At 41.8% G+C, this 14,569-nt stretch overlaps 2 protein-coding genes across 2 annotated transcripts in view; both read left to right on the forward strand.

Moving 5' to 3' along the window:
- Positions 1-4,652: 4,652 nt before the first annotated feature.
- On the forward strand, positions 4,653-9,202 carry bhmt (betaine-homocysteine methyltransferase). Its single transcript, XM_026173177.1, has 8 exons — positions 4,653-4,758; positions 4,964-5,096; positions 5,183-5,295; positions 5,425-5,616; positions 6,326-6,473; positions 8,079-8,261; positions 8,374-8,602; positions 8,689-9,202. The coding sequence occupies exons 1-8, from the start codon at positions 4,735-4,737 to the stop codon at positions 8,867-8,869; spliced, it is 1,203 nt and encodes a 400-aa protein (XP_026028962.1). The 5' UTR covers positions 4,653-4,734; the 3' UTR covers positions 8,870-9,202.
- Positions 9,203-11,860: 2,658 nt separating this feature from the next.
- jmy (junction mediating and regulatory protein, p53 cofactor) overlaps positions 11,861-14,569 on the forward strand; it is a 29,159-nt gene continuing 26,450 nt past the window's right edge. Inside the window, exon 1 of the mRNA XM_026173164.1 lies at positions 11,861-13,268. Within this exon, the coding sequence (XP_026028949.1) occupies positions 12,399-13,268 (870 nt within the window). The 5' untranslated portion in view covers positions 11,861-12,398. The remainder of the gene's footprint in view (positions 13,269-14,569) is intronic.

Below are 14,569 nucleotides of genomic sequence, written 5' to 3' on the forward strand. Positions count from 1 at the left end.
CTTGCAAAATAACAACAACAAAGGAACAGCACCGCTGTTGCTGGACTAATTATTAACTCAAACATGGACTAGAAACAGGACTTGATCAGTTAAAAATTTACTGCGTTGTGTCTGATAAAGACAGGTTTTGGGCATCACCACACATGGTGCTGAAGATAAAACTGTAGCAGTGTATAGGCTGCCAGCTTCTGTTTGGACTATAATGTGCTGCACATTCTTTTTGCAAAACCCACCACCATCTACATTTCTTATCTTCTCCTTAACACTACCTCCTCATCACTTCTGTTCCCTTCACCTACATATCCATTTAAGTCTGCTTTGCCAATCTCTTCCTTAATGGCGACACTCTCTACCACTTAATTCAACTTACTTCATAATTCTTTCACTTCTAACTAACATCCAACTTTGGGGCATACACCAAGGCAGACAGTGTTCAACCTCACACCTTTGACTTCCAGGCTCTCTTCACCTTTACAACAATCTTCACATATCTTCCTTCAAGACTACCCCTACTCCACTTGCCTTCCCATCAACATAACAGGTTGAATCCACCTCCAGTGCTCACAGCCTTGCTTCACAGCCTTGCTTCTCTTTCATCTGGTCTCCTGCACACACGATATATCTGTGATACATCTTTACCAAAATTCTCCATATCAGCCAGCTCTGTCGCTTTACCAGTCAAAGTCCCTAGATTTAAAATCTTTGCTCTCACCATCATACTCCTGTCTGTCCTTCTCTCTTGGTGCCCTCTAACACATTTTCCAGTATGGAAATCTCATTAATGGCGATCCACATGTTTTAGTTACGATGGATGCACTTCCTGATGCAACCCTCTCCATTTATCCGATCTAGGGATCGGCATTAGGAGTACCTGGCTTGTGGCCCCGACTGTGCCTGAGTTGTATATATTGAGTAAATATGTAGTCAGATTTCATATCCATGCAATTTTTGTGTTTAATAAATGTTATATGGTAATCTGTACACAGTGAAAATTATATAAATATATTTCTCCCTGTGTGTGCTTTGTCTTCAGTTCATAATGACAAGTCTGCTCTGCCGCCCTCAGAATTAACATTCCACTGGTTGTTTGGCCTAGTTGACTCTTGTGTTAGTCTGGGCTGGTTTGCCAGAGGAGTGCCATGGAGATCTAGACTAACCTAAAATATTTGTGCAGTTTTGGTTTTGCTTGTGACTAAATAAATGTGTTGCCTTTTGTTTACATATAAAAAAGTAATAATTTCATCTCTTTCTTTTAAACTTTGCAGGCAGGGGAGAGAGTATAATCAGGCAGGAAAGGCTGGGCAGCAGAGCTCAGAGAGAAGAGCTGATGAGTAGGAATAAATAAAAAAGATATTAGTGTGGTAAAACACAATCTGGCAGTCTGCTGAGGTAGAGACTTATGGCTGTGGCTGCAGAAGTTGCAGCCCAGCAGAAGCTGATGGCCTCCGCCACCTCCTGTCCACCTCCTGTGGCTCTGCTTCACAAGGACACACAAACTACACGGATGTGGGAATTGTTGGGGTGAATTCCAAGGGACAACTCAGATTTCATATCACAGGACCTAAAAAACATAAAAAAAAAATACAAGGACAACTAAGAGAGCACTGATTGTCTCTTTTGGTCCTTTTTGAATGTGCACCTTTTGGTCTGTAACTGGGGACAGGCATATAACAGCAGTTAGCTTGATTCTGGATCTTGAGGAGATGAGGGGGGCAGTGCAGGCTTATTTCCTGTGCTCGTGTATGTCTGCAGGTTTAGCTGATGCAACAGCTAATTCTTACCCCTGTAGAGGGAGATTGATAGCCAAGAAAGGACAAAAAAGGAGAAATACTTAAGGAGACATTAGATTGGCAGGGCAGCTGAGAACTCCAGGTGGAAGGATTGTCAGAGGGCAGTCCTCATCTCCTGGTTAGCTTTAGGAATGAGGATGGTAACCAGAACAGAGAACGTACAGTATGAGGCTCATAGGGCTAAATGCAACGTCTTCCAGACTTATGAGATGAAAGATGCATTTTATAGAGACAGAATATGATGGAATCCCATGAAAGATGAAGATGTGATTGACCAAGATTCTGATTCACTGAGGGGAGTATGGGTAAGGCAAGGAAACAAGCAGCAGTCAATCATATAGTTGGCTTTGAAGACTTTGTCATTTCAGCCACTAATTTTGCCCTGGCAGAGAGTGAGATGGAGTTTAGTCACATGTTTTTCATAGAAAGGTTAGCCAAATACTTTCTGCATCTCCTGAGTTAAGGTAAGAGAGAAGCAGGCCTCTGGTTGTGCCTCCCACACTGTTGAGTCTCAGTCTCAGGCAACTCCTCTCGACAAGCCAATCAGATAAGCTAGGCATGTGGGATCAGTGGCATAAATGTAGCATGGGAAAGTGAGACAAGATAGAAGACCAGGTATTTGAAGAGCACAGGGCAGTTAATTAAAGGCTTGAGAAACCCAGAGAATTGTCTCCAGGAGAATACCGTCTCAGTCTCCAACTCCATGTCTGGTGGGTTTATTTTATGGTCGGATTCTTTTGTAAAGGCAATAATGGAAAGCCCAAGGCAGTGGTAGCGCCTGACATTTTCTTTTTCTTCCTGTGATTTGAGGTTTTGTCAACTTTTCAGTGAGGGTGCTCTTAAATTTAGCAACTAATTGCCAAACAACACACACTGCACAGCAATTACACGTCATTCTGCTGAATGACTGAAGAGATTCATATAGATTTTAGTGTTGTCAATGTGACAAAGCCTTTGAGTTGCTGCCTCCCATTGTTTTTTTTGTTTTGTTTTTTTGGATCTGGAATGATGGCTCCACTCTACTACATGCAAACATACACAGATAAAACTCCTCAGGCAACATCAGACCCATAGCAACCAGGGCTAGAAATCACCATGAAATAGTAACTGATCCATATCCTCAATTTACTGTTTTTCTTTATATTGATGGAACAGTAATTTCTTGCTTTTACAGACATTTGCTCTATTGTTCTTGAACCTCTCTGGTCCCTTAATCAACTGCTCCACCTCTCCTCCTGCAGCTGAGCAGTAGCCCCACCCAGCTTACACCCCCCACATATGGTATCATCTCTTTGGTCATTTACGGCCTAATATCAGTTAACTCTGTCTTTACAGAACAATATTTTCCAATTTCAAAAATTCCCAGATATATGTGGATCTATTTTTCCATCATTTGTCCACAAGTTTATTTTACTGGAATGAAACTTTATTGTTTTATCGTTTCTCATTAGGGCTGGGTCATGTGACCCTGAACTATCCCTTAATCATGCTGCCACATGCTCAAGACTGCTACTTTACTTCCACTGTGATGCCCTGAGCATTTCTTCTGTATGTCTCTTCTTGTTAAAATTGAGTTTTTCTCTCCCACCATCTCCAAGCACTTGCTCATGGGGAATCTGGCTGTTGGCATTTTTCTCACAAATAATGTAGGGTCTGTGCTTTGCAGTATAAACACCTTTAGGTGATGGTTGCTGTGAATATGTGAGTATTGCTTATTTTACATAGGTAAATGATTTAAATACTTCTTTCATTACTTTGCTAAACAGTTAGACTTTTCATATAATACTGCATATTCAAGTACAGAAAACTGTGTAGGACCCTAAAAACATGGCATGCTGGGTGAACAGGGTCTCAGTTACCATGGCAGTTGTGTGGCGAATGAAGACTTGAGCCAAAGACCTGAACCTGAGGATCTGACCCCAGTTTACATCACTGTTGTCTATATTCAGCCCTGTCACACCCAAACAACCTACACCTTACTGGTTTGTAAGGTGTAATCACCAGGGGTGCCTCCAGAATTTTTACATAGGGGTGGCCGTATGGGGGCCACTAAAAATATTAGGGTGGCAAACCAAAAACAGAATTTCCAGTCTTATTATGATGTTGTCAAATATAGGCTACTTGAAAAATATGGCAAAAAAAAAAGGGAGAAAGAAAAGAATTATATGCCTAGTTAATTTTCTGCTATCAAAGATGATATCACTGAAAACATGTACATATTACAAATCTAATAAGATTTTGAAATCCATAACAATCTGTTTTAAGCAGGAATAAATAACAAATTAATGTCATTCAACTCGTTGTGGGGTGTCTTCCTCTCTCTTGTGCTCATGTTTATTAGAATCATTACCAAAATAGGACAGCCTTGCCAGGGGAGGCCACTGGAGGGGCCAGCAAATTTTGGGGGATGGGCAGTGCCACCCATGGCCCCCCTTGGTGACTCCCTTGTGACCACATAATTGTTTTCCCAGTTGCCATTGACATAACATCATCAGTGAGCATACACACACAATTCATTCAGCTCTTTCTTAGGTATAACTGACCTACAAACACAAAAATTAGGCAGTGCTGTCTGACCCTGTGTGTTCACTTACCTGACCTGTCCTTACACAAACACTGCGAAAAATCATTTTAGAAAACGGTTTTTGTTTTTTTGTTTTTTATAGGTAATGGTTTCAAACTTCCTATAAAGGTTAGATGCTGTACTTTTATTCCGCAAAAGTGATCAAACAACGCCTCTCCACAGAGCCGAGATTTTACGGATTCTGCGCCGTCACCAACAACAACAAGATCAGAAGTGGAAGAGGGAGGTGGTATTCGGGTGACATCAGGAGCGACACACCCATCTTGGATTATAAATGCAGCGTGGGTGCCGTAAGCGAGCCTTTTCCAAACTCAAGACTCTGCTGCTGAGAAGTGTGAGGCGGTCACTGCTACAGTAATCATGGCACCAGCGGGAGAAAAGAAGGTAGGCGTGCACTCCGATCAGTCCTGGATAATGCACACGTTGTATTTTGTTTTTGTTTATTATGTTTCTCGTCATGTTGCATGATTAAAAAATGTAAAGGGCGCTCTGAACTTGAGTCAGCTTGTCCGCGCTTCATGCAATGAAATGGGTGTTGTGCAGCTCTGTGTGTTGTTTTGATTTGATTTGCGTGTTAACTTCACGGCAGAACATTTTGAAGCGCCTGGATGCAGGAGAGGTCGTTATTGGGGACGGAGGCTTTGTCTTCGCGCTCGAGAAGAGAGGTTATGTAAAAGCCGGGCCGTGGACACCTGAAGCTGCTGCCGAGCACCCCGAAGCGGGTAGGACTCTGCTTGCTCTCCATTTAAAGCTTAAATGTTGAAGTTCCAGTTTTGTGAGTGCTGAATGGGGGGTGTTGTGTTTGCAGTGCGGCAGCTGCACAGAGAGTTCCTGAGAGCTGGTTCCAATGTCATGCAGACGTTCACTTTCTACGCAAGCGATGACAAACTAGAGAACAGGGGCCAGACTCTGAGCTTCACCGTGAGTTTGTTTTCATGTGCAGCTGCTCTGAGCTCTCATCAAGCATGCAGAGGGGTTTAAACGGACTCAAAACATGAAAGTTGCACTGATTTATAAGTGGTTTTAAAAAATATTTCCTTTCATCCACAGGGACGCCAAATAAACGAAGCAGCTTGTGACCTGGCCAGAGAGGTGGCCAATGAGGGTGACGCTCTGGTGGCAGGTGGAGTCTCTCAGACCCCGGCATACCTCAGCGGCAAGACCGAGGAGGAGGTCAAGGCCATCTTCATGAAACAGATCGATGTCTTTGTCCAGAAAAATGTCGACTTCTTGATTGCAGAGGTATGCCGTGAACTTAAACATTTCCTTCTGGAAACTTAAAGCAACTTTTGATAAGAGATCACTTAGGTCAACATTTAAAGAGATGTCCCTGAACTAGAACTGTCTCAGTGCAGATTTGGGAGTAAAGCAAAGTTAACAAAACCATTGCAGCAGGTTAGAATATCATCTCTTCTCCTGTCTCTGAATGACTTTATTAATAATGAATCATTTTCAGCTTGGGCATTTTTGCAATTAGAAATGCATTTATTCATGCATTTATATATTTTATGTCTATATATTCATGTAATTCCCCTCTCGTAAGGTGCTGAACTCTGGAAAAAGTCTGGAGGGGGTGTTACACCATGTCATTGTATAACTGCTCACATTTCAGTATCTAAATGCTGGAGCCCAGGTTTACTAATGACCACTTTATATATTTTTTCCACTTAGACTTGAGAAAGAAAGTCGTCTCAGTGAGTAGCAAAGTCACCTCCCTTGGTTGCAGACACGGCCCTTCTGTTTGCTTAAATAGCACAAGTAACTGAGATAAGTGTATCCTGCAAAAAAATGTATTTGAATGTGTTTCTCATGACTCTGTACTGTACTCATGACTGAACGCCTTTATGGACCGGTATGTTGAATTCAGGTTGAGGGGTCCCAAAGAGCTCCCACAGCAGCTTTAAACTGTTTTAGTAATTCAGCAGTCTTTACGTTTTGTGCTTCCTTGCAGTACTTTGAGCACGTGGAAGAGGCTGAGTGGGCAGTCCAGGTTTTGAAGGCTTCCGGTAAGCCAGTCGCTGCGACTCTGTGCATTGGACCTGAAGGGGACCTGAACGGCGTCAGCCCTGGAGACTGTGCAGTCAGACTTGTTAAAGCTGGTACGACAATTTCCCGCACGTTGAGTAACAGGAATTTAAGAAAAGTTGACTTTAAAAAAATGTTTAATCAACAATATTATTTAATTTTGGCGCCATTGTTTGACGTATATGAAGAAACTCAGCAGAGTTTAGAGAAACTACCTGAGAACTAATGTTTTGGTAATGTAACTACAGAGCAATGGATGCACACATCAGTGGTCACAATTGCAGAATGTCTTGTTGTCTAAAGGATGCGAACCCTGTTGCATGTCATTGAAGCTCTTGGATCAGGTCTGATAAAAGCAGACTTCAAATTCATTATCAGCTCAAACAGCTGCACACAGTTCTGCCTATGAATAACTATGAACTATGTTGAAATGTCTCTTATGAACTTAAGGCTGGTTTGTTCGTACTCCAGACTTCTCCTGCTAACTCGGCCTAGAGTATTACGATTCGTCTTCTGTAAAGAAAGCCTGTGTGCTTAAAGTTGTTTCCTGTAATGAAACTCTATAGCATCTTTCATTCCCCTCTCCCTGTCTGGTAAGAACCCACATTTGTGGTCCGCACACCTCCTGGTACGGTGAACCATGTGGACAACATACAGTGTATTCAGTATCTTAATGGGGCTTCAATGTCGTATTCAGAGCTAAGTGCACCTCTCTTCACAGCTGCTTTTTTTGTCACACTATGGTAAATTCAGGTCAAGCAGTTTAAAATGAACTGGTCTTGTTCTGTGTAGCTGGACCAGTCAGGGTGTAGTGCATGCTGCACACTGGAGGGACACAGTGGGTCTGTAATTAATATTATCCATTGCACTTGTTTACCCTCCTGGGAAACTGTTCACCCTGTTTTAGTGCTACATTACGCTCAAGCTTGTTTTTGGACCTGCTATCTTCAGCTGACATGTGGGATTCAGTATAATTTTCCCATTGGCACATGTGGAAGCTTTGCGCCAATCTTTCTTGTTTCCTACATCAGATGCTGACAATCTTTTGCTCACATTTAGCTGATCTACACATTTCCAGAAGACTAATTTTAGTTGGTTTGGGAAGTGCTCGGGTCCTATGTCATATGGCATATAGTCTAGCAATGCAATCAGGCCTACCATGGGTATGTCATACAAATGCGCATATTATTACGCAACAGCACTGCAAAACTAAATGTGGGTGTTTGGACATCTCGTTTTGTTATGTGGGGAAAAAAAAAATCAAGACTTGCAAGGTCTGCAAAATGTCTACGTTTCAAAATATCTTGACTTCTGGTGTTTTTGTGGTCCAAAACTTCATTTGTCACAATCTCCAAATACACCAAGAAAGCATTTTTAGCATGTTAGTGGTATGGACCTGACATCTTAAACTCGATGCATGCAGTTTGTATTCATTTGAAGTCTTAGTCTGTGTTAATGTTCAGTCATTAGATTTCTTGTTAAAGCCACTGTGTAGATCAGATTTTTGCTGCCATCCAGTGGTGGTATGAAAAGATGCTGAGGTAATCAGCCATGTGCACTGATACATCCAGCATTGAGCTGAAACCAACATGGATTGCTACCATTTCTTACAAGAATTTTCCACAATCTCAACAATTTATTGCCTCAGTTCTGATCTGTTCTGCACATCTTCTCTGTAGGTGCTGATATTGTTGGCATTAACTGCCACTTTGACCCAGAGACTTGTGTGAAGACTGTGAAACTGATGAAGGAGGGTGTGGAGAAGGCTGGGCTGAAGGCTCACTACATGTCCCAGCCACTGGCCTTTCATACTCCGGACTGCGGCTGCCAGGGATTCATCGACCTGCCGGAATTCCCGTTTGGTCATTACCCTACTTTAAAAAAAAAAAAAATGTTTTAAAAAATTAAAAATTCTCAATCCACATAAAAACATTTTTTTAAGAAATCCTCAAAAATAAACTCCTCTTCCAACAGGTCTGGAGCCAAGGATCCTGACCAGAATGGACATGCATAAATATGCCCGGGAAGCATATAATGCTGGGATTCGCTACATTGGAGGCTGCTGCGGATTTGAACCGTATCACATCCGTGCCTTGGCTGAGGAGCTGGAAGCTGAGCGAGGTTGTCTTCCTGCTGGATCTGAGAAGCATGGCAGCTGGGGTAGTGGCCTGTCATTGCACACCAAGCCTTGGGTTAGAGCTAGGTAGATGTTATTTCAGTTTTCTCAAAGCACCTCAAGATTATTGCCACTGTTTTGTTTTCAGGACAGCTTGCCATTTCTCTTTTTAGGGCCCGCCGTGACTACTGGGAGAAGCTGAAGCCAGCCTCTGGCCGCCCCTTCTGCCCCTCCATGTCCACACCTGATAGCTGGGGAGTCACCAAAGGCCACGCTGACCTGATGCAGCAAAAGGAGGCTACCTCCAAGGAGCAGCTGGAGGCTCTGTTTGACAAGGCCAGCCAAGGCCACTGAGCTCCTGTCTGAGGCCTTTGACAAGGAGAAGCAAAGGGGTGGCGTGAGAAGGCATACTCACACATTCCCCAAAGTTTATGTACCAAAAAAGATTGAAATGCTGAAGTTCTTTCTTTTTTAGGACCATTTTTACTATGTGAAAGACTGGCATCATATGCTTAACCTTTGAAACTGGCTTTCCAGACTGAGCCTTCAGTGTTATTATGACCATCACAACTGTTTAAAGAAAAAAAGTGAAATTACTGTATTACAAATGTACAGTTGTTTGTGAAAGCACCCAAGTAATGTCACAATGATGTGGGCAGCAATAAACGACAAACTGCAACAAAGAAATCAGCACTGGTGGTTTTGTTCCTTGGAAGGGTCATTTAGACTACGTCCACACTAGCCCGGATAGGGGAAAACGCCATCTCAGGGTGGATGGGAGGCCAAAACGGAGAGAAAACAATGAGTTTTCAAACGAAAATGCATTAATATGGACATAGCCTTACCTATAAAAGTCAAACTTCAGGAAATGGTGTGTTGCTTATCACCTAAAATAGGTTTTGTTTTTGTCGCACAGATGCTCAACTGGATTGAGGTCTGAAGAGTTCGGAGGCCCAGTCAATCCTTAAATTAATTGTTGTTCATCCATTCCTAAACCTTTGGGGGTTTTTTTGTTTTGTTTTTTTTTTTTTTTTTTGTTTTGTTTGTTTGTTTTTGGGGCAGGGCATATAGCCTGCTGAAAGATTCTACAGCCATCAGGGAGTACAATTTCCATTAAAAAGGGTGTACATGGTCTGCATGTACATGGTCTGCAAGTAACATCCACGTGGATGGCAGGACCCAAGGTTTCCCAGCAGAATATTACCCAAAGCATCACACTGCCACTGCTGGTTTGCCTTCTTCCCATAGTGCAAATTTAATGTCTGAAGTTGCTATGTTGCAATTAAAGTGCTTTTTCACCCTTTTTGATGTGCACATAAATATTTGGAATCAGACTTTGAAGTAAAATTAAGAAGTTTTATCAGTTTGGTTTAACAGTTAATAACTTCAGTACAAACCAGCAAAACAAGGACAAAGTGCAAAGTTGGTGCAGGGCTATTTATTTGTTATATATATATATATATATATATATATATATATATATATATATATATATATATATATATCTCTCAATCATCTTACTTTTCCAAGAGGATAAATGATGAAACCGGTCTCAAAGTGGAATATTACAAGTTTTTCTTTTTGTTTACACCTTAACTATGGAAATTAATGAGCAGTAAATAAAGTGAGGTCAAAACAGGGAATGTGGCAGTGTACGAGAGGTGCTATTTTATTGGAAAGAGAACATGCCTTAGTGGGTGAGACCAAATGTGAAACATCGAGTCAATTTAACAGATTATTACTCAGACATCAATGTGCCTATTTCCATATAAGGGAACAATCTACGAAGCTCTGTAGAGCTTATCTGTTTTTAAACCATGGAAATCCAAAGGGAATTCTGGTTTCCTGTGTTTATTAGGCTGAAGTATTCTTTCCGCACTCTGACTCAACTGATCCAAATTTTAATGGCAATAATGCATGACCTTCACCTGGTGAACTACATTGAAATGTCTTTTCAATGTGTTTTCACAAGATTTACCAGAAGAGGCAGAGAATTAAAAAGCAGGAAATGCATTTATTTTCAGATTACTTTCCCCCCTCAAATATAATAAAAAAAATAATAAAACAAAACATATAAAAAATACAATCAATGCCAATATTTCTGCCGTTGATTGTATTTTACATTCATATTCACGTTTGAGATTTGCCTCATCGTACTTTGAATCCTCGCACATCTTCCATCTCAAGCTTACTGTCAACAAAGGCTGGCATATTTCTACAAATACTCTGCAGTGACTAACAGAACTGAAGTTTGCACTCAGAGGAAATCAAAAGTTGAAAAGATTCTAAATATAAGTCAAGCACCAGCAAGATTTTGGAAAAGGCCCTTAGTAACCTAACCCACTTGGTTCTACATACAGTTTTGTGTGTTTTTTCTAGTAGCTTTAAAAGCACCATAAAGGTAATCTTTGCCCCACTCTACATTTTTTTTCTAGTCGCTAGATTGATTTTAAAGTTGCATGCGAAAATTAACTTTCTTAGAGAATAAATGGTACATAAACCTGTTTTGACCCAGTTCGCTTACCGTACGCAGTCTGGCACTAAACACGTTCTGTACGTATTTGCGTCATGGATTTGCCCACGTGCAGATGTTTATGCTCCTCGTGCACGTATGCAAGTGAGGAAAAGAGACAGAGGAATAGAGATTAAAAAAAAACAAAAGAGTACAACTCGTAATGAACACTTTTTAAAAATTAAACACGTAAAGTTACTGAATTAAAAAGTAGTTTGCGTGGAACAGTTTTCTGTCTTTGTGTGCCGTTTGGTTTATTAAGCTGTTAAAAGAAACGGACTGTTATGTTGCCTTCAAGGGTTCATGTGGAAAAAGTGTACGCGTAATAAAAACGTTAAACACTGTAATGTAATGAACAAAACATTTTAAGGATGTAGTATGTACAACTGGACTGTGTTTAAAAATATCCAAAAAATAAAAAGAATTGTGAAAAGAATAAAAGTTTGTGATAGAAAGACATGTCATGCTTAATGCATCTGATAAAATATTAGACTTTGCATTGCTTTTTAATGATAAATTGATATATTTCACGTTCACATGGTATAAAGAGAGACTAGCGGATATAGTTAACCAGCATTAGCATATTGTACATTATATGCATCATTAAACGTCTTTTAAAATGCATATTATTGGGAGATAAAGAGATATTTTTGTAGTTTTATAGAGATAAAGAAATATTAGTCAACTAACTAACAATTTGCTCAAAGATCGTTTTGCATGTCAGTACGGTATCGACATTTTCTAGGAGCATCATATTTACCATTTTCATCGTGGAGATGGAATGCAACACCGGAGGGGGGGGGGGGGGTCACCAGTTAAATCCCTCCCCGGACAAACACGCACGCACCTTCTGCTTGTAAACAGAAGCTCACACGTGACATCGAGAGCCGATGTGCGTCGCGCGACGGCATTGTCTGAGAGCGGACAAAGAGCTGCACATTCAAGACAGCGCGAGCATCGGGCAGGTGAGCGCCCAGGTGTCATGGCAACGGACATTAGCTGCCGCAATATGAAGCCGACTTCTCTCCTTCGATTAGACCGCGGTGTCCGAGTGCGTTTGGCTGCTTGAACTTCTTCATGTCGGAATCCCAAATCCGACCATTTGGAGGAGGGACAACGACGTTGGCTGCGCTTTCGGCCGCTTACACGCAACAGACAGCGGGTTAACAAAGCAAGAAAGCCTTTGTGTCATCTCTTAATCTAGCTCGTCGGTTTGTTCGCTGTAGCTCTGCCAAATCTTACTTTGTGTTTTTTTTAAACGTGGGGTCTGCTGTCGGTGGCTACGAGTAGCATTTAGCCTCGACATCAGGGAAGATTTTTTTTCCTCTGGCTAACGCATATCTAAGTGTCTTTTTTTACTGGCTGGATGAGATGTCATTCATCATGGAGGATAACTTAGAGTCCGGATGGGTGTCCGTCCGGCCCAAAGTCTTCGACGAAAAAGAGAGACATAAATTTGTTTTCATTGTGGCCTGGAACGACGTCGAGGGAAAGTTCGCCATAACCTGCCACAACAGAACCGTGCAGAGACGGAGCACTTTACTGGACGTCGACTGTGGCCCAATCGCTGGGCTTCCTCCCACCGGTGCCTGCGTGGCTGAAAAACACACAAAAAGTCCCGTCACGGCGAAGAAAGATGGAGTCTGCCAAGTGGGTAAAGTTAGACCGCACTCTGTCCCCAAAGGGAAACCCACAACAAATGCTAACGCAGACAGGAAGACTTTAAAAGCCGGTAGTTCAAAGTCATATGAGTGCGTAAGTCACACTTTAGGGACATGGGACGTTGTGACACCCAAGATAACGGATATGGAGATCCTGGAGCCAGTGGATGTCACGCTGTCTCCGGATGATGCAGACCCAGGCGACATCGAGGCCAGTAACCGCGAAGACTTCAGCTGGGCTGGACTGTTCTCCTTCCAGGAACTGAGAGCAGCCCACCTCCAACTATGCGCCGTCAACTCGGACCTAGAGCCTTGTTTGCCCTCTTTCCCGGAGGAGCAGTCTGGCGTGTGGACTGTCCTTTTCGGTCCGCCCGGGATGTCACAGCGGGAGACGGACGCCCTGTGCTATCAGTTGCAGGTGTACCTGGGTCATGCCCTGGACACCTGCGGCTGGAAGATCCTCTCACAGGTGCTTTTCTCAGAGAGCGACGACACCGAGGAGTACTACGAGAGTCTGAGTGAGCTGAGGCAGAAAGGCTATGAAGATGCTCTGGAGAGGGCCAAAAGACGCATGCAAGAGGTGAAGTAACTTATTCAGTTGTCATGAAGTCTGACTTGCTTTTAAATAAAAGCAGGGAATCAAGCTTTTTAGTACTTGATGATGTGAGATCTGATAAGTACACTCTTAATGGCAGCCTGACATTACATGGAAAGGTAGTTTTGTTTTTTTTTGTTTTTTGATAAACGGGGCAATTTTGGTTTAATTTTAAGTCCATTTATAATTTTAAGGCTGCTGGTTCTCTTCCCTCCTCTTCCTTTGTCCCCCTCCCCTCCTGTGATCTACCATCTGTTGCTGCACATTCACAAGCCAGTAATATGATCTGGTCTGGCCAGACATTACACTCCAGTTGGCTGAACCATTGGAAGGGAGTTACATAGAAAAACAGGAGAACAAAAAGAGGTGGAGTTACAGGAATGATGTGTCACCACAGCTGTCGAGATTGCTTCAGTGTAATCCTACACAGATGAAGGTGTATATTTAGCCCAGCTATGTTGCTATATTTCATGTCTGTAGCCTGATGTGAGTGGCAAAGCAAGGTGAAGTGCCAGATACTCTAAAGGTGTAAGTTATGATCATAATTGTAGCCTCAGGAAAAAAATGTTAACCTCCAGAGTGTTTTAACTGACTGATGCACCAAACCAGTAAACAGCTGGTTATCAAGGAGCAAGGAATACTTAATTACTTTAGTGATTCATATGTGACAGGGCACATCTTCAGAGGAAACAGGAATGAGTTTTGTTTGAACTTGTTTTTATAAAAAGAGCAGCAGTCATTACATACAGCTCTCATCAGGTGTTTAAAATCTAGTCGGGGAAACAGTTGTTAGATTAATCGATAATGGAACTAAGTGAAAGATGGGGCAGCTCTTAGTAGCAGCAAAGATGACTCTTCCTTTGATGTGTAATTAGTGTTATTTGTTATTTTATCCAACACACTCATGTGGAAGAACTCAGTTACTAATACATAACAATAAAATATAATCTAGCTCAAATCATAAGCTGCAGCCTCACGTTGGAACACTATAGTGTCAACAACAGATGTAATATTTACTCTGTTTTATTGGATTGTACTTGTTCCCAAGTTTCCAGGTTCAGTCATGATGAACTTTGACTTTAAGTATGCTGACCTGGTTCCAACACTTTCAGGGCTGTAGTTGGTTTAATTGCATGATGATATTGGGAGAAAAGGAGGGCATGTCATTTTACCTCAAGTAAAATTTACAGTTTTTTACCATAAAGATATGGTGATCTTATAGTAATGTGCTTCCGTACTCCACTAATTACGTTGCTCTATCCAAGCAACAGAAACAGAGAAAATTT

This window comes from Astatotilapia calliptera, chromosome 7 (genome assembly GCF_900246225.1).
Source record: "Astatotilapia calliptera chromosome 7, fAstCal1.2, whole genome shotgun sequence".
NCBI classification, from domain to species: Eukaryota; Metazoa; Chordata; class Actinopteri; order Cichliformes; family Cichlidae; genus Astatotilapia; species Astatotilapia calliptera.